Raw genomic sequence first — 19,157 nt, forward strand, 5'->3', positions numbered from 1 at the left:
CACTTAGGCAAGTTCATCAGGGCGGAGAATTGAACCCACAACCTCTGGGTTGGAGGACAACTACTCTACCACTGAGCCACGCCACCCTTGATAGATATGGACGTAAAACAGTCTCGAGTCTTGGTTAAAAGAAAAAAAAAACGTGCAGGTTAGCTTTTATTCACGTAAATATGTCGAATGCGCGGCTCGTCTTTTAAGTTTACTGTGACACCGCCTTACCACAACAAAGAGCTTTTTACGTCAAAATTCTCGTGAATAAATGCTTAAATCCCTGAATTCTTTATAGATATGGATGTAAAACAGTCTCGATTCTTAGTTAAAAGCATAAAAACGTGCAGGTAGCATTTATTTTACGTCAATATTGCCCACCATGATGCCAATGCCTTAGCGGCTGATTTCTCCATTTTTTCCCACAATGTTTGAAAGTGCATGCATTGTACGGAAAAACAATAATTACCTTAAATCCTCGAACTAATGACACCTGAGACAATCCTTCCTGTTTTCATGTGGAACAGAAATTCGCCGTTAGTTCACTGCGGTCAAGCCAGCCTCCACTCGTAGTAGTTCGTTCGCTGCGTGCGTGTTTGTATCAGAGACAGTCGGACATCCGGAATAAATGACGTCACCAGCCACACAAAGGCTCCCCGTATTGAAATGGGGCAGCAAGAAATGTACAAATAAACATATAAGGGAATCATTCTATAGTAAAAGGAGAATTGTACCTCGTGGGAAATTCTTTTGAAATGCATAGTTTGATAATATAAAATGGAGGGAGGCGTGGCTTGTTCCTTTTAAATTGTTTGTTTCCAACAAAGTACGGGAATTGCACTTGAAAATTTTACATAATATATTGCACTTGAAAATTTTACATAATATATACCCGACTAACGTGTACTTGTCTCATTTTAAGGATATGACAACAAATGTACATTTTGTATGACTTAACCTGAAAGCGTGACTCATTTGTTTTATGGTTGCCCCATTAGTAGAGTTTTGGACGGATCTTCAGAAATATATTTTATGTCATACTAAACAAAACATTGACTTGACAGGAAAAGCGATCATTACTGTATTTGAATCCAAAGATAAAAAAATATTTACTATATTAAATCTTTATATATTGCTAGGGGAATTTCATATTCATAAATCTAAATTTCAAAAAGTAAATCTGAAATTTAAGATTTTTTTGGGTTGAATTTGAATCATATTTCACATCACTTAATATGATACAATATGATAAATGCAAGTCTACTATAGAAGCTCATGCAAAATGGTTTAGTACTTAATTTCCTCTTGAGTTATTATTTTTAATTATTTACTCTTTTTTTGTATGTTTTATGATGTAAATATATTGAGATGGTTATATTCTATGTGAACTAGTTGTTTTGTATTATTTGTTATTTGTATGTTTTGTAGTGTTCAATAAAATAAAAAAATAAATAAAAATATTGAAATGGGGCATAAGACGAGTCACAAGCAGCTGCTCTGTCGTGCATTGTAATACAAACGCGTTGAACTTTCGTCTTATTTGCGGTCTTTTTTCCGTCAGAATGACAAATAGTTGCTGTGTTGCGGGTTGTCAAACAAGGACGAGTTCGGAGCCGCATTTGAAGTTCTCCATTCTTCCTCGTGAGAAGAAAAGGAGAAACAAATGGCTGAAAGCAATTAATCGAGGAACAGGAAAAGAAGACGGTTCCGTGGACTATGCTCGCCTGTGGGAACCAAAATCCAAGCACATTTACGTTTGCAGCCGACATTTTATTACTGGTGAGTAAACTTTAATCGAATTTTTTTATTTTATTTCCCCAATTAGCTGCTAGGATTCAATAGACTAGGCAGTGGCTATTATTACAGAGCTGCCAACTTTTAGAAAAACCTTGGAGTGAGATTTTGTTGCGGGTGACCAAAATTTTGCCCCGTGAGAAATTGGATGTGTGTGCATGAGAAAACAGGCAATTGCGTGTGTCTCACGCTCATTTTGATAAAATGCTAATGATGGACTACGTTAGCCGATTTGGTTGACCAACGTTACTAACCGTTATGCACCTGACAAATTGGTGACTAATCTTACAACTTTCTATATAGCGTGCAATATGAAACAAAAATAAACTCAATTTTTCAAATAATATGAATTTATTTATAATATTCTAACTAGGGTTGTTCCGATCATGTAATTTTTTGCTCCCGATCCGATCCCGATCGTTTTAGTTTGAGTATCTGCCGATCCTGATATTTCCCGATCCGATTGCTTTTTTTTGGTCCCGATTCAATTCCAATCATTCCCAAAAAAATTTCCCGATCATATACATTTTGGCAATCCATTAAGAAAAAAAAATGAATAAAACTCAATTCAATTGCTCCAAGTATCTTTTTTTATTGTCCAACATGACAATGCTGACAATGTTCCAAGTTTTTTTCGGTGCCACACTTTGTGAGTGCGACAATAAATGGCAGGGGAGGATGTTTGTTGTTATTATGAACCAATCTTTAAACCAAAACTAAAGACTCTGGATGAGTGTAAGACATTTTGTCTGTAACATTAAATACAATTAGAAAACGATTTAATTAAAAAAATATTTGGGGGGTCAAACGATTAAAACTTTTAATCGAGTTAATTACAGCTTGAAAATTAATTAATCGTAATTAATCCCAATTCAAAACACCTATAAATATGCCATATTTTTCTGTAAATATCGATTTAGGCATCAAATATGGATCTGGCAAATGGATAGACTGAAGCTTTTCCACATAACGCCTTTTATGCAACGCAGCCAATGAGTTTACAGCGTCTGAAAGCACCGGGGCTTCCATGAATTGCACTATAAATTGCACGACAAATTGAAACTATTGAGAATACGGATAAACAATGACGGACAATATGGGGCACTTACAGCGACACTTCATTCTGTGAAGTTGGTGAGTAGGGTCTATAGGCTTCAGCGCCCATGAGCATTGTGTAAGTAATTATTGACATCAACATCAACAATGGCGGGCTACTAGTTTATTTTTTGATTTTACAAATTTTATTAAAACGAAAACATTAAGAGGGGTTTTAATATAAAATTTCTATAACTTGTACTGACGTTTATCTTTTAAGAACTACAAGTCTTTCTATCCAGGGATCGCTTTAACAGAATGTTAATAATGTTAATGCCATCTTGTTGATTTATTGTTATAATAAACAAATACAGTACTTATGTACCGTATGTTGAATGTGTATATCCATCTTGTGTCTTATCTTTCCAACTGGATTAAAAGTTTTAATCGTTTGACACCCCTAATATATATCCTACTGTGAAGTAAACTGCAAGACTGGTTACAATCTGCGTTGAGTCTGCCGGACCGAAAGTATATTGCCTACATGGCGGTGTATCCAAACAATGACGTAGTACGTTCCATTCCCTATACCAGTATTTTTCAACCTTTTCTGAGTCACAGCACTGTTTTACTTTGGAAAAAATCTCACGGCACATCACATACAAAAAAACATTCCAAAATTACCTTCTGTACAGTATATTTAATTGTAAAATAATTTCTTAATAGTTATACTTACTCAGTGTGAAACCCGAGCCTGTTTAGATGAACACAAAGCCGATATCCTGGCAGGAATCTTCGTCAGCAGCGCTCAATTCTCTTTTTATTTTCATATAGCAGTTAGGCTTGAGAAGCTCAAAATTATCAGACAGGAGGACTTTAGCAATGTCTTTTACCTCATCATGGTCGAGCATCTTGCTGACAATGGGTTTGCGGGCAGCATAGGCGGAGTTTGACTTTTGGGGCAGGGGGGCACAACATCTTGATGAACCCGAAACGCAGTTTCAGCAATAAAATTAACTTCCAAGAATAAGTATAATAATAAGTTGAAAATAAGCGTTTTTTTGTTTTCCATCATTTTTGAGTGGAATTCTTAATCAGGCTACTTAGGACAGCTATGCTTTTTGCCAAGATCGCCATCCATTGAATATGGTACGCCCGCCGGTGTTAACAGGTGTTCTGTCAAATATCGCACACCATCAGAAATTGCAACTTTATGTTAAAAATGGACGCGAGTACAGCGGTTGCAAAGTAAACACTACAAAACTTCTTTAAACAAAAAACGAATATTTAGGTTTGATCATGGACGGACATGTAGAAAAGTTCTCCTCAGACACATATTGCCATGTTAGCTGCACACAACAACTGCACGCCGTTCTCTCACTGTTTACGTCTTCGCCGTGTCGTTAAGCATGAATTTACGCCATATTCGTGTGGAACATGTATGTTTTACGATGTTACTTGTTTATTTAACACCTGTGGATAACATTGAGAATCCAGTTGAATGTAAAAGAGGGCTTATTCACCGCCACAACAGCTTTGGGAACAAGATATTGTCAGGGTGCAAAATTTGTTGTACAATTAGCGTCTTTAGTGGTGCAAATTTTAAACTCCGCTCACCATTTAGGCAGTTCTCTCTGGCTTTTCATGGTCCACATTTTCAATCCTTGGTTCTTGCTCAGTAGTTGTTGTCGCTTTTGAAAGCTTAGGTTTGAAAAAATTACGAATAGCTATCCATCTTGCCTTTTCGTTCCTCAGGTGGTTTTGGCCAAGCAAAGTAAATGTCCGTCTAAGGTGCTAGTTGTGTTTCTTTGCATTTGTGGGTTTCTTCAATAAGACAACTTACTGAAAGGTTGATGTTTTTTACTGACAGATCTTTAGTTACAGAACAGAAGAGAGGCATCATCAACATTAACTGTCCACTGGCGGGCTTTTTATCAGCTGTCTTGAGCTCGCTGTGTATCTTTAACTTCCGTGTGCTGTGACGATCAGACATTACTAATCGAACATGCAGATATGATTTGCTCATATAATTACAATAGTCGCATGATCTGTTCGAAAAATCATTTTGACCCATTATAAAAAAAAAAAGTTAATTGTATTAATTTTTTTTGTTTGTTTTATTGCTATACAACTTTTATAGACAATATTTTACCAGAAAATTCTTTATTTTAAAATCATATACAGTGGTACCTCTACATACGATCACTTCGACACACGATCTTTTCGACATCCGACGTAAACTTTGAGCCGCCATTTGTTTCTACATCCGACGAGTTGCTCGAAATACGACGACATGACAGCACTGCAAACGAACGCACGGTGGATTTTCTTGTGTGAGAAATCAACACAGTTTTCAAAAAAAGTTGATACAGTTGGAGAAACAAGGAAAAAAGTGATGCTTACCTTTGAAATGAAGATGCAAGTTATAGAAAAATATGAGCTTGGGGTGCGCGTCCCTGAACTGGCTCAACAATACAGCTCCATGGTCCTCTTCCGACCACCGTTCGCCACTATTTATAAGTTAAGGTGACAATTATTATTGTGGTAACATTGCCAAGGAAATCGCCAGCTTCGTCACGTTTTTATCATTTATTTAAGAACTTATCCAACACAAAACGCCCATTGTCTTAAGCAGTTGACTGCTCTCAAGAAAACGAAAGTATTATCTCTACCGCACCGACCTATCTCACTGAGACGTCAGCTTCGCGGTGCGTTCAGGGACAGTAAAAAGTGTCCGCCATATTAGAATCCGATTCGTTACATTATTTTCAGGAATAATTATTAATTCTTCTTCTTCTTCTTATATTATTCTGAATTATTTATTTATAACTTATTTGTTTTTCTATGTTTAATTGCCATTTGTAACAGTGCCAGCAGTATTTATTAAGAATTTAGTGTATGTTTTTAGGCTTTGGAACGAATTAATGGAATTATAATGTATTCCTATGGGAAAATCCTGCTCGACATACGACCATTTCGACTTACAAACAAGGTCCTGGAACGAATTAAATTCGTATGTAGAGGTACCACTGTATAGGAAAGTCAATTACATGCAATGACTCTTTTCGCCCCCCCTTAAAATCCGCTTATGGCGGGCAGTTAGTATTAAGGTCTCTGCCACAGTGTGGGACTTTTTGGGTTTAGCAACAAGTTCAGTAACTGGTAACTTTGAGGGCTTTCTCATTTACCTTTCTAGTTTTTCTCTAAAAAGTTCCCCATTTCTCTCTGTTTACGCAAAGGCGAACAAAATAGTCCATTGAAACTTGTTTTGTTTTGAAGCGACGGGTGTTTCGTTCGGAGATAACGTTTAGCATAGCTGCTCGTCACGCGTTCAAGAACTGCTACGATTTCTAACCATCAGCCACCTTGCTGTCCTTGACAATGTGTTGGAATAAAACACGGGGGGATTGACGGTCATCATAAGGGGCACTGCCAGGGATTTTGGGCCCCATGAAAAGATATCACTTTGGGCCCCACCAAAAGTGCCGGGACACACACACACACACATTTAGAGTATCAACTCCGTAATTTCCTGCATTCTGGTGAATCTTTACACACTAATTTGTGCATTTTCTGCATTAATTTAAGATGAAAATATATTTACCGTATTTTTCGGACTATTAGTCGCAGTTTTTTTTCATAGTTTGGCTGGGGGTGCGACTTACAGTTGTGGTCAAAAGTTTACATACACTTGTGAAGAACATAATGTCATGGCTCTCTTGAGTTTCCAGTTATTTCTACAGCTCAGATTTTTCTCTGATAAAGTGATTGGAACAGATACTTCTTTGTCACAAAAAACATTCATGAAGTTTGGTTATTTTATGATTTTATTGTGGGTGAACAGAAAAAGTGATTAAATCTGCTGGGTCAAAAATATACATACAACAGCGCTAATATTTGGTAACATGTCCCTTGGCCATTTTCACTTCAATTAGGCGCTTTTGGTAGCCATCCACAAGCTTCTGGCAAGCTTCTGGTTGAATCTTTGACCACTCCTCTTGACAGAATTGGTGCAGTTCAGTTCAATTTGATGGCTTTCTGACATGAACTTGTTTCTTCAGCATTGTCCACAAGGGTTTGAGTCAGGAATTTGGGAGGGCCATTCAAAAACCTTAATTCTAGCCTGATTTAGCCATTCCACTACCACTTTGGATGTGTGTTTGGGGTCATTGTCCTGATGGAACACCCAACTGCGCCCAAGACCCAATCTTCGGGCTGATGACGTTAGGTTATCTTGAAGAATTTGAAGGTAATCCTCCTTCATTATCCCATTTACTCTCTGTAAAGCACCAGTTCCATTGGTAGCAAAACAGCCCCACAGCATAATACTACCACCACTGTGCTTGAAGTTAGGCATGGTGTACTTGGGGTTAAAGGCCTCACCTTTTCTCCTCCAAACATATTGCTGGGCATTGTGGCCAAACAGCTCGATTTTTGTTTCGTCTGACCACAGAACTTTCCTCCAGAAGGTCTTATCTTTGTCCATGTGATCAGCAGTAAACTTCAGTCGAGCCTTAAGGTGCCGCTTTTGGAGCAAGGGCTTCCTTCTTGCACGGCAGCCTCTCAGTCCATGGAGATGCAAAACATGCTTGACTTTGGACACTGACACCTGTGTTCCAGCAGCTTCTAATTCTTGGCAGATCTGCTTTTTGGTGATTCTCGGTTGAATCTTCACCCTCCTGACCAATTTTCTCTCAGCAGCAGGTGATAGCTTGCGTTTTCTTCCTGATCGTGGCAGTGGCAAAACAGTGCCATGCACTTTATACTTACAAACAATTGTTTGCACTGTTGCTCTTGGGACCTGCAGCTGCTTTGAAATGGCTCCAAGTGACTTTCCTGACTTTTTCAAGTCAATGATTGTTCAAGTCAATAATCACTCACAAGAAATTGCTAATTCGTGTTGCTGTATGTATATTTTTGACCCAGCAGATTTGATCACTTTTTCTGTTAACCCATAATAAAGTCATAAAAGAACCAAACTTCATGAATGTTTTTTGTGACAAAGTATCTGTTCCAATCACTCTATCGGAGAAAAATTAGAGTTGTAGAAATAACTGGAAACTCAAGAGAGCCATGACATTATGTTCTTCACAAGTGTATGTAAACTTTTGACCACAACTGTATACTCAGGAGCGACTTATTTGTGAAATTATTAACACCTTATGATATCATCTCACCCTGCGATTGGATGGCAACCAGTTCAGGGTGTCCCCTGCCTACTGCCCGTAGTTAGCTGGGATGGGCTCCAGCACCTCCGCGACCCTCGTGAGGAAAAGCGGCATGGAAAATGAATGAATGAATGATATCATTTCACATGTTATTTTGGTGTTTTGGAGTGACATTGATGGTTTGGTAAACTTGTTAGCATGTTCTTTATGCTATAGTTATCGGAATAACTCTTAATAGCTAAGGCCATGTTCGCGTTCTGTCTTTGGCAGTGTGTGTTCAATTGTATTTTTGACGTTTTTCATATTGAAATGCATGCTTTGAGTTTGTGGCGCTTTCACGCCCACGTGGGGGCGCACTCGCACGTGTTTACATGAAGAAGAGCGCTCACACGCCAGAAGAAGACTGACAGCTACGTAGCTCTGACTGAGTGAGTGGGCGAGTTAGCGAGAGAGAAAAACGGCTGCGAACCTACGTTCATTGTTTATGCTTTAAAATATCTCTACAGAGGCAACGCCTGTGTGTATCATCTTTTCAGTTGTTGTGTGTTTTCCACCCGCGATCAGACACTTAGAGCCAGTTGTGTGGTTGTTTGAACGATGTGCTAATGCTAGCGAACGCATGCTAACCGTATGTGTCATTGTTGTAAAAGCACCTAATTATCATTTATTTACATTGACGCGAACCTGTTTGGTATCGAGGACGGAATTGATTCAGCAAATTATGCGGACGTCCAGCATCGTCATTTGGGAGTTTAGCACGCTGAATAGCCAGAATCGAGCAGTAGCCGGACAGTATATTCGCATTTCGTTGTTCATGCACTGTACACTTATTCAGCATGTTGTTCTCTATTGTATTTTTATATTAAATTGCCTTTCAAGATGACATGTCTGTTCTATGTGTTGGATTTTATCAAGTAAATTTCCCCCCAAAATGCGACTTATACTCCAATGCGACTTATATATGTTTTTTTTTCTCTTCGTTGGGCATTTTATGGCTTGTGCGACTTATACTCAGGAGCGACTTGTAGTCCGAAAAATACGGTATGTAAACATACAGCGTATAGAGCAATAATGAATAGAGTGATATCAGAGTGATAAAAGAAATGTTCTGAAGGCCATCTTTTACAATCTAAATTAGGGCTGTCAAAATTATCGCGTTAACGGGCGTTAATTAATTTTTTTAATTAATCACGTTAAAATATTTGACGCAATTAACGCACTAGGCCCGCTCAGACAGATTTAAATGTCAGACAGTGAAAGGCCAACTTGTTAATTGTGTTTTATGGAGTTTTTCCGCCCTCTGCTGGCGCTTGGGTGTGACTTGCATATGTTATGTGGCGTAATGTGGCCCTCTGCTGGCGATTCAGTGCAGCTGATTATTTGGGTTTCGGCGCGCTTTTCTGACGTGATTATATGTCGACGCGAACTGACACTAATAGACAGTGCTATTCAGACCAGCTAACGTCCGCATCCAGTATTCAGTGGCAGTTAGCCCCATCACACTGTTTGTGTCTAATACATGCATCGCTTGTGAGTTATATTCCTCCTTTGTTTATATTCATGAGCATTAGATAGTTATTGATGATGTGTATTTGAATTTGTTCACATATATGGTGAAATGCAGTTACATTGTTAGATGCTTGTGAGCTAATTGGCTAGTGCTACTGCTCAAATGGACACGTGTGTGTACATTTTATGTTATTTTGTGATTTATGCAAGTTATTGACACATTGCCTTGTTATTTTCAGTTTTACAAAAATGCAAGAAACGTGCTCCTGTCAAAAAGAGATGACTTCAGTAAAGCCCATCCATGCAACTTTGCCACACTGTCTGATTTCTTTTTGGAACTTATGTTCGCTATCAGTCAATTTGTGTACTCACACACATTGAGAACAGACTAGGGCTACTAGTTTATTTTTTGATTGAAAATTTTACAAATTTTATCAAAACGAAAACATTAAGAGGCGTTTTAATATAACATTTCTATAACTTGTACTAATATTCATCTTTGAAGAACTACAAGTCTTTCTATCCATGGATCACTTTAACAGAATGTTAATAATGTTAATGCAATCTTGTTGATTTATTGTTATAATAAACAAATACAGTCCTTATGTACCGTATGTTGAATGTATATATTCATCTTGTCTTATCTTTCCATTCCAACAATAATTTACAGAAAAATATGGCATATTTTATAGATGGTTTGAATTGCGATTAATTGCGATTAATTACGATTAATTAATTTTTAAGCTGTAATTAACTCGATTAAAAATTTTAATCGTTTGACAGCCCTAATCTAAATATATTTTTATTCGAAATATTCTCAAAGCAAATACCATAATGAATGACTTAGAATAAATGTTTTGTTTGAACTTAACTACTACAGTCAAGGGCGTAGGTTTGCTTAGGGACGGTTGGGACAAAACACTACCAACTTTTCAGGATGCTTAAATTGTCCCCACCAACTTTCAAGCAACCTTATTTGCATTATGTAATGACTTGAGCTATATAGGTTATTTATATTGTCTTCCCATATGTTTTAATTGTTGTAACTGACCCCACCATTATTAAGTGAATTATTTTTATCATGTTTAGATGTACACGTACATCTTTTCACTTGCTGAATGTGCCGGTCCATTTTTCCCCTCCTAAACGCACATTTGGTTGGCTGATGATTTAACCCTCACACACACCCACATTAGATATTAGAGCTATGAGAAGTTTTTTTTTTTTTCAGCCAGCAGCAGCCACTGTTAGAAATTAAAAAAGACATCATTGTTTTGGAAGTGGGGAACACACCATTAATTTTGCTACTGTAGGTCCAACCTGCATCAGTGTCAGCATAACATTAAACTGTGTGAACTTGCTAACCTGCAAAACTCAAGTAGGAAGCTGCTTTGAGAGAAGGGTCCTGAACTGGGAAAAAACACTTGTACCTTTTTTATGACCTTTCTTGTGATCTTGTGACCTTTTTGTTTGTGACCCGAATTGATCCATATACACATATAAACATAACTGTTTTTAACTGCGTCACAACTGTCTTTGAGAAGAGTAACTAACTGTGTGCTCTAGGTGCACACATTCTTTTGGACTGATAATGCAACTTCTTATCAGGTTATGCTCGCCACTCTGACTCGAGTTTTAGCTCATTGCTATAGTAACCAAGATATATGATGCTGCTCAAAAGTGCAACGAGTGGACCAATCATATTTGGACACGAGACTCATCTCCTTAAGAGGTTGAGCAAAACATGTTAAATTTACCATGTTTGGGCAGGCAATATGTCTCCTGAGGGCAGGGGTCAGCCCCCTCTGTTCTCACGTGGCATATGCCTATAAAGAGCGGACTTTTTCCGGGCCACACCTAGGGTCGGTCAGAGGATTTTACGCGTCAGTCGCTCGGCCGGAGTTCCTTGATTGCTCAAACCAGGAACGTTGTGTGGCCCTCCGTTCATTGTCGACAGGTAAGAGCTTGATTCATTGTCATCAGGGAACTCATTGCACTTTGGTGTGGGGATATTTTAGCTTCGACAACTAATTATCTAGCGCCATTGTTATGTGTGTTTGTGTGTTTTTAACTGCATCGTGGGGGTTTTTGACAATTCAGACCTAGCGTTGTAGTTATTCTGAGTTATGTTTGTTATTCTGAGTTATGCTTGATTTTTACTTGCTTTTGTGGGATTGTAATCAATTAAACTTCATTTATTCATTTATTTGCAATTTCTAATCAATAAACATTGTCTATTAAGCAAAAGTGTGCCTGTTGCTTACTCACTGCGAACCTTGAAAATTTCGTAAAACAGGTCCTTCTCTTTGTGTTTTCTACTGTTAACATTAAATAAACTGAGAAATGTAGTAACCTCTGCTGGTAACTATGGAACTAGAAAAACGTTAGCAAAAAGCTGCTTAGAGAGAGAGAGGGGTGCTGCATAACCTCGTACGTAGCTCACACAACATCCACACAACAATCATAATTGATTATGTACATTAAAAAAAAAAGGATTTTGGGGGGGGTGCCACGAGCTACCCACACTAGCTTTGTGACTGACTGGTCGATCGTGATCAACGTCATGAGCACTCCTGATTTAGTATATCAATTGATGAGGTTGATATTGTTGAGAAATATAGCCCTGACCTCCGTTCACCCAATCTGTTTGGTATTACTAATGTCCCATCCTGAGCAAAAAGTGTACATGCAGGTTATGCTGAAATATCATCCCTACCAATGTTGAGACCAAACCTACGCCCTTGACTACAGTATACATTACAGTATACAACTGTTTTAATATGAAGAAATTGCTAAGGATTTTCTCCAGTTAAATGTGGAGAAGACAGAGGTGATCATTTTTGGGCCAAAAAAGGAAAGGTCAAAGATAAGCAGCCAACTTAGTACAATGTCACTTACAGCTACAAATCAAGTCAGAAACCTTGGTGTAATTATTGACTCAGACCTAAAATTTGATAGCCATCTAAAGTCTGTCACTAAATCCGCTTATTACCACCTAAAAAATATAATCAGAATTAAGGGGCTTCTGACTCAACAAGACATGGAAAAACTTATGCATGCATTCATTTTCAGCAGATTGGACTATTGCAATGGTATATTTACAGGTCTTGATAAAAAATCAGTCAGGAAGCTGCAGTTAGTACAGAATGCTGCAGCCAGAGTCCTCACAAATACAAGGAAGCTGGACCACATCACACCTGTTTTGAAATCGCTACACTGGCTTCCAGTGAGTCAAAGGATAGACTATGAAATACTACTGCTCGTCTACAAAACACTTAATGGCCTTGGACCAAAATACATGCTTGACTTGTTAGATTCCTATGAGACATCTAGACCCCTAAGGTCGTCTGGAACCGGTCTTCTGCATGTTCCAAGAACAAGAACCAAGCAGGGTGAGGCAGCATTTAGTTATTATGCTCCTCACCTCTGGAACAAGTTACCCGAACGTCTGAAGTATGCTCAAACTGTTAGCTCTTTTAAATCAGGGCTAAAAACGCTTTTGTTTAGCACTGCATATCCATAACTGTCTATAAATTTCAATCTACCTGCTTTCTATTCCTCTTGTGCTAATCTCCATTGCTGATTTCAATTATTATTATTAATAGTAGTTTTTGTTTTATTTTTATTTTTGTTTTATATTTATTTATTTATTTTTATTCTGTGATTAAATGCGATCTTTTGTCTTGGTTTTTACGTTGTGTTGATTTAAATGGGATTTTTATGATCTTCATGTGATGTAAATCACTTTGAATTGCCTTGTGTTGAATTGTGCTATATAAACAGGGGTGCACATAATTTTTTTGCCCAGGTTCTCAGAGGAGGACCTGGAGATGTGACTTGGTCCTCATTGAGCTTGAGAGCCGACCCGCCTGATGTGATAAATTTATGACAAGCTTTACTTAGAGCCAATTAACTTTAATTAATTATATTAACAATTAATGCTTGATTAACATCAACTGGCACAACAAAATTGCCATTACTTTGAAGTGAAATGTAAAGAAATAAACATAAAAGCACCAATTCAAAATAAAGGGCATTAAGCGGCTCCCACATTAACTCCAAGCCTTTTTAAAAGTGGGATGTCCTCCTCATAAGACCTCATTGAACGTGCATGTTTAGCTTTGTAAAATGCGAGCAAAAACACGTTTGTCAGTGCATGTCGCTGTTCATTACCTTTATTCCGCCACATGTCCATAGGGCGAGTGGGGTCCTGTTTGACATCGATAGTTTGCTTAATTGCCACATGCTCTGTTTTTTTTCGTGCTTTTCAAAGTTTGGATGGCTGAAATTCTTTGACCCTACATAAAATGCGCTGCTCTTATCGGCGACATTGGGATTCTCACGGCACATTTTGTACCGCATTTCCGTGCGAGCATCATTTGCTTCTAGCCATGGTACCTCTGGAAGCCACTTTTCAGCAAAAGTCCTTTTTTTCGGTAGCTCCGGTGACGTCTCTGTCGTCTGTCTGTCTTTTGACGGGGGTGGGGGAACACGGAAGTAATTACTCAGTGTGGCCTGCCTCTTCGACATTTTTAGAAGTTATTTTCCCGTGTCCGCCGCAAATACAGTGGTCAGCCATCGGTACGCAAAAGCGTATGGAAGTCGTTGAGGGCCAGCGCGTTTGTCTACGTCCAGTATGCATGCGGACCACTTATGTGCACCCCTGTATATAAATACATTTGCCTTGCCCTGCCTTGCTGTACTGATTAAAAGTAAGCTCAAAGTGGAGCAAACACTAGCTAGCAAACAATTACAGTATTTCATTATGGAGTAGACTTAGCCTCATCTGGAAACTCGCGATCTCCACTATAGAGTACACACCAATTTTCAACATCTGTAGGATACCAAAAAATGTCGTCATGATTTGGAATTCATGTTTTTGAATAGGTGCATTGGCCCGGGAAAATCCCGTATTACTTACGGAGTGAGCTGGCACCTCACTTCGGAGCTAAGATAACAGGTTAATTTTCAGCACTACACTGACACAAGACACCAACCTTCCTTTGTGAAGTACTTTGTCACATCCTGTTGGCCTTTTCCACCCATCTCCTGTTTTGCTTTCTTTCCTCTTTTGAAAACACGATTTTTGTTTTGAAAACATTTCTGCACTAACGCGCTCTGCGCGCTTCGAGTCATTGACTGGTGTAAGTGCGCAGCGCACCGCTGCTAGCGTTCTAATTGAAGGAAGGGCGGACGAAACAATTTAATGAAAATACAGGGGTGGCTGGCAATACATATGCTCTCTGGGTGTTTACTTTTTGCCAAAAACAAAACAAGAAAACAAAACCCTTCGTTTATTACTATTAAAATTATAATGATGAATATTTAAATTTGCAAACGATTAACCAATGTTCTAATTTTCTTTTTGGGCCCCCATCAGGGCATGGGCTCTTAGAATCGTCTCACTTTTCCCCCCTATACGGTGCCCCTGATCATCATATATGGATAAAATGGAAAGGACACTTTCGTGTATATTGACACTTGACGAGTGTGATCAAATGATATACAGTAGACGTGCTGGGGTCCACATTGTCGCGGACAGCAAGGTGGCTGACGGCTACAAATCCGAGCAGTTCTTGAAAGCGACGTGCAATACCACTACCTACTCCTTCTTTCCTACAGAAACTCCACCCGACAAAGTAAAAACAAAACCAAAAAAATGCGATCTTGGATATTTTCTCACGGCACACTAGTGTACCTCGGCACCAGAGGTTGCGCTAGACTTTTTCGTTGTCTGTCATTTTGACTGACAGTGTCATAAAAATCCGGTCATAATCTATTTTTACCCGTCACTTACATTTTTAAAATGATAATAATGACATATTCAATAGTATTTACTTTTCATTCATTTTTAATTAATAGAGGCAAACAGACAGCGGAGTGCACCAATCAGCGACAGGCAGAAGTGCCGTTAGCAAAGCGACGAGGGCAGGACGAGGGACTTGCGCGCAGAAGTAAACATACGAGGAGAACGGAGTTTATTCAACGTGGCTAGCGCGAGACAGACTGTTGTCAATGCCTCGTGTCGATGTGTTTTAGCTCATTTAAAACTGAATTTACCGCGGATTGGAACATATTCTCGGCTCTCCCGCCATCCGTGTTGTTGTAGAGACGACTTTCGGCGCGCAAGAGTGACGTTGCCCGTGAAGAACACGTCACGCAAATAAACAAATCTGATTTGTCGATTGATTTTGTACCTACTCGAGAGGCTGTGTCCCAGACTTTTCTCTCAGTGTTTGAAAAATACAGGGAGAACAGTCTGGCCGTGCCAGGCAAACACTCAGTTGCCTTGACATTTTTCCGAGTAAGGCCAACGACGTCATGCATCAAGAGAGACAATAGCTAATTAATATGCTCACTCGCCACCCTGTGGTCTGGGGTGTGAATTGCAACCTGTCAAAATGACGGATGGACTTCAGTTTTTTCCGTCACCGTTTTAAAAAACCGGTCAACGACGGAAAATATTCGGTTGACGCGACCCCTACTCGGCACACCGGTTGAAAAACACTGCCCTATACGAACGTGGCAAACAAGTAGGAATTTGTTTATTAAAATATAATGTAGGGTTATTTGTGGTTTTCTTTTTAGAATGTTGCAAATGTGTAAGCCCATTTTTGTTTGTAAAATTGTATAAATGTGTTAATAAAAATATTTAAAAAATACATATATTCGTAGTCGTCCAAAAGAGAGTTGTATTTACATACCCACAAAAAAATCTGACGTCAGAATTTTGTGTTTACAGATACAAAGGCCTAATTATGAACACGAATCCGTAAATATGAATACGAATGTTTAAATAAGAACACAAATATTTTATACACGAACACGAATATGTAAATACGACAACAAATCTTTTTGTCCCATATCTCCCTCCATCATCTCATATCCCAGAGTTCCGCACAGCGTACGCTGCGCACACGATAAAGAAGACGACTGGCCCAGTGCTGCTGACTAGCTAGCCACACCACGCTTGCTCATCATGTCTGCCTCCAAGCCAATCGACCCGCAATCAGGCACCGGCGTCCCCCGTTGGCAGCTCGCTCTGCTGTTTGGCGCCCCCATAGTGCTCGGGGTGAGAGCCGTGTATCTATGGAACAACATGGTAGGACTAAATGCTACACGTTTTGTCTGATTTTGAATGCCTTTGATGTTGCCTTTATATTTCAAAGAAAGAATTGTTCGCATTGGCCTGGTTTGGTTCCTTTTTTCAGGACACCTTGAACTTCATGTCCAAACTGTTGTTTTCTTCACTGACCAATTATAAATCAACATTTTGGGACCAAAAAGACGACAACAACAAAAAATCCTAAATTTTTTTGTCAAAATTTGTAATATGATGTCCTATTGACAACCAAACATGGTCAACGAACTGTTTTGAACCTTTTTATTCAAATCAGATCTGCCAACTCTCACGCTTTGAGCGTGAGACATGCAATGGCGTACCGCAGGCAACACGTCACTTCCGCTCATTAATATTCATGGCATTAGCTACGGTTGCTAAGCTGGGACAAAGCTAGGACAAGCCACCGTTTGTCCCTAATAGGAAATGAATGGAAATCGTGTACGAAGGAGATGTTTACAGCGCTAAACCTACCAATTCTCTCTGAAAATGATGTGCCTGGTGCCAAATTGACTGGCATAGATGTGGAAGAACATAAAAATGTTCAGTTAAAGAGATGGCTTTAGTGTCGAAGGCTGAATAAGACGAAAAAAAACGAGCCGACCTAAGCATAGCTTTACCTTTTTTATCGACGCGACTGACAATGACATTCTCCTGTTTCAACAAGCTATCCTTTACCATCAGCCCTGTCTTTCTTATATATCCTCTGGTTGTCCTACGTCTCTTACCGTTCTTGGGGGTAATTTAGTTAGCTTTGTGTAGCGGTCGCAAATGCTACTCAGTGACAGCCAACGAACACTTTTAATTTTTTCATTGATAACACATCTTAATCCTATAATTTATTTACACTTCCCCCTTTCTAAAGTTGTTTTTTTTATATATATACATATATATATAACAGAAACGGTAACAGTGGCAGTCAGATACCATTGTAATTCTTTTGAGGTCATTCATTGTCAGACAGAAGCAGTACGGCACAACGTTACTCTAAAAAAATAAGTTAAAAATATAAAAATGGCTTACCTCTTTGTCCTCTGAAAGACCATGTCAACCCAACATAATGTTTACTGCATATGAAACGTGAATGGATTCGCTGAGCTGGTGTTAAAGTCCGCGCAAGTTGATTCGGTCTTCACATTTTTTCCTCCTGAGTTTTTGGTTTCCGGGAACGTATGAAGAAAACATTCTTCATGGTCGTAATGTCTAGAGTCGTTTCTACAAGTTCCAAAAAAGCAATGCGTGATCGGCATGTTTGTTTTTGAAAGATTACCGGAGAAAAGTAGCACTTTTTACGTTGAGTCTATACGAGGGCGGGTCTATAATGTCCCACTTCGGCTTTACCTCCGCTTTACGATGCGACGTCACGGTCTAAAAATAGCCTTCGTGCGGTACGCCATTGCCTGTTTTGTCAAGCACACACGCCACACATCCAATTTCTCACCCAAAAAAACCAAAACAATCTGATTTTGTGCCGAGACTTGTTCGTTTCTTTTTCATACTCTCTGACAGTAGATGGCACTACTCGCCACTAGGGGTGTAACGGTACATAAAAATCTCGGTTCGGTACGTACCTCGGTTTTGAGGTCACGGTTCGGTTCATTTTCTGTACACTAAGAAAACAAAATGCAAAATATAAATGTGCTAGTTGTTTATGACTTTTGTGCTTTCAACAATAGGAACATTGGCTTATACAAAGCGAGAATTCTGCTCAAAAATAGAAAATACAATATTCTGAAATGTTGATATTTTGAAAAACGAAATAAAAATAAATAACTTTAGCTAAGACTTTTTCTTTCAAAAAATATCTGATGTGCAAAATCGAACAGTTGCAACACTGAACAGTTTCAAGTTTCTCATATTAACTTTATGACCACAGCCTCGAAAAGTAAGGGTTATTTAGGGCTGTCAAACGATTACAATTTTTAATTGAGTTAATCACAGCTTAAAGATTAATTAATCGTAACTGATCGCAATTCAAACCATTTCTAAAATATGCCATATTTTTCTGTAAATTATTTTTGGAATGGAAAGAGACACAAGACGGCTATGTACATACTGTACATAAGTACTGTATTTGTTGATTATAACAATAAATCCACAAGATGGCATTAACATTAACATTCTTTCTGTTGAAGACATTTTTTTTCTCTGCAAAAACAAACACACAACAGAGCCTTAGAACTAGGGATGGAAATTGATAGGATTTTTACGATTCCGATTCCATTATCGATATTGCTTAACGATTCGATTCTTTATCGATTCTCTTATCGATTCTAATTTGGGGAAAAAGAACAACAAACGTTTTGATTGGCATCGAGTTTGTTTAATCAGAACTCACAACCTTACAAACTCACAACGAGATCAAAAGAGGCCCAAAGCCTCAATGTTGACTGTGGCAATAAGTGGCAAATACACAAGAATGTGTAACATTTTACTGAAACATTTATCTAATAGAAATAAAAAATATTGGTATATATTGGGAGATAGGTTGTTGTTCTGCGTTTGGCAATATGTGTTAAAGCAGGGGTCCCCAAACTTTTTCC

At 38.6% G+C, this 19,157-nt stretch overlaps 1 protein-coding gene across 5 annotated transcripts in view; it reads left to right on the top strand.

The window, feature by feature from the left end:
- Positions 1–1,613: 1,613 nt before the first annotated feature.
- The window catches only part of LOC130913099 (mitochondrial import receptor subunit TOM70-like), a 121,244-nt gene continuing 103,700 nt past the window's right edge, over positions 1,614–19,157 (top strand). For 4 of the 5 annotated variants that reach the window (XM_057831422.1, XM_057831425.1, XM_057831426.1 and 1 more), the window contains exons 1-2: positions 11,361–11,451; positions 16,386–16,596. In XM_057831422.1, the coding sequence (XP_057687405.1) occupies positions 16,474–16,596 (123 nt within the window). In that variant the 5' untranslated portion in view covers positions 11,361–11,451; positions 16,386–16,473. Of the gene's footprint in view, positions 1,768–11,360; positions 11,452–16,385; positions 16,597–19,157 lie in introns of those variants that run through there. The other variant, XM_057831423.1, reaches the window with a different exon arrangement.

The sequence above is a fragment of the Corythoichthys intestinalis genome, chromosome 3, assembly GCF_030265065.1.
Source record: "Corythoichthys intestinalis isolate RoL2023-P3 chromosome 3, ASM3026506v1, whole genome shotgun sequence".
Classification (NCBI taxonomy): domain Eukaryota; kingdom Metazoa; phylum Chordata; class Actinopteri; order Syngnathiformes; family Syngnathidae; genus Corythoichthys; species Corythoichthys intestinalis.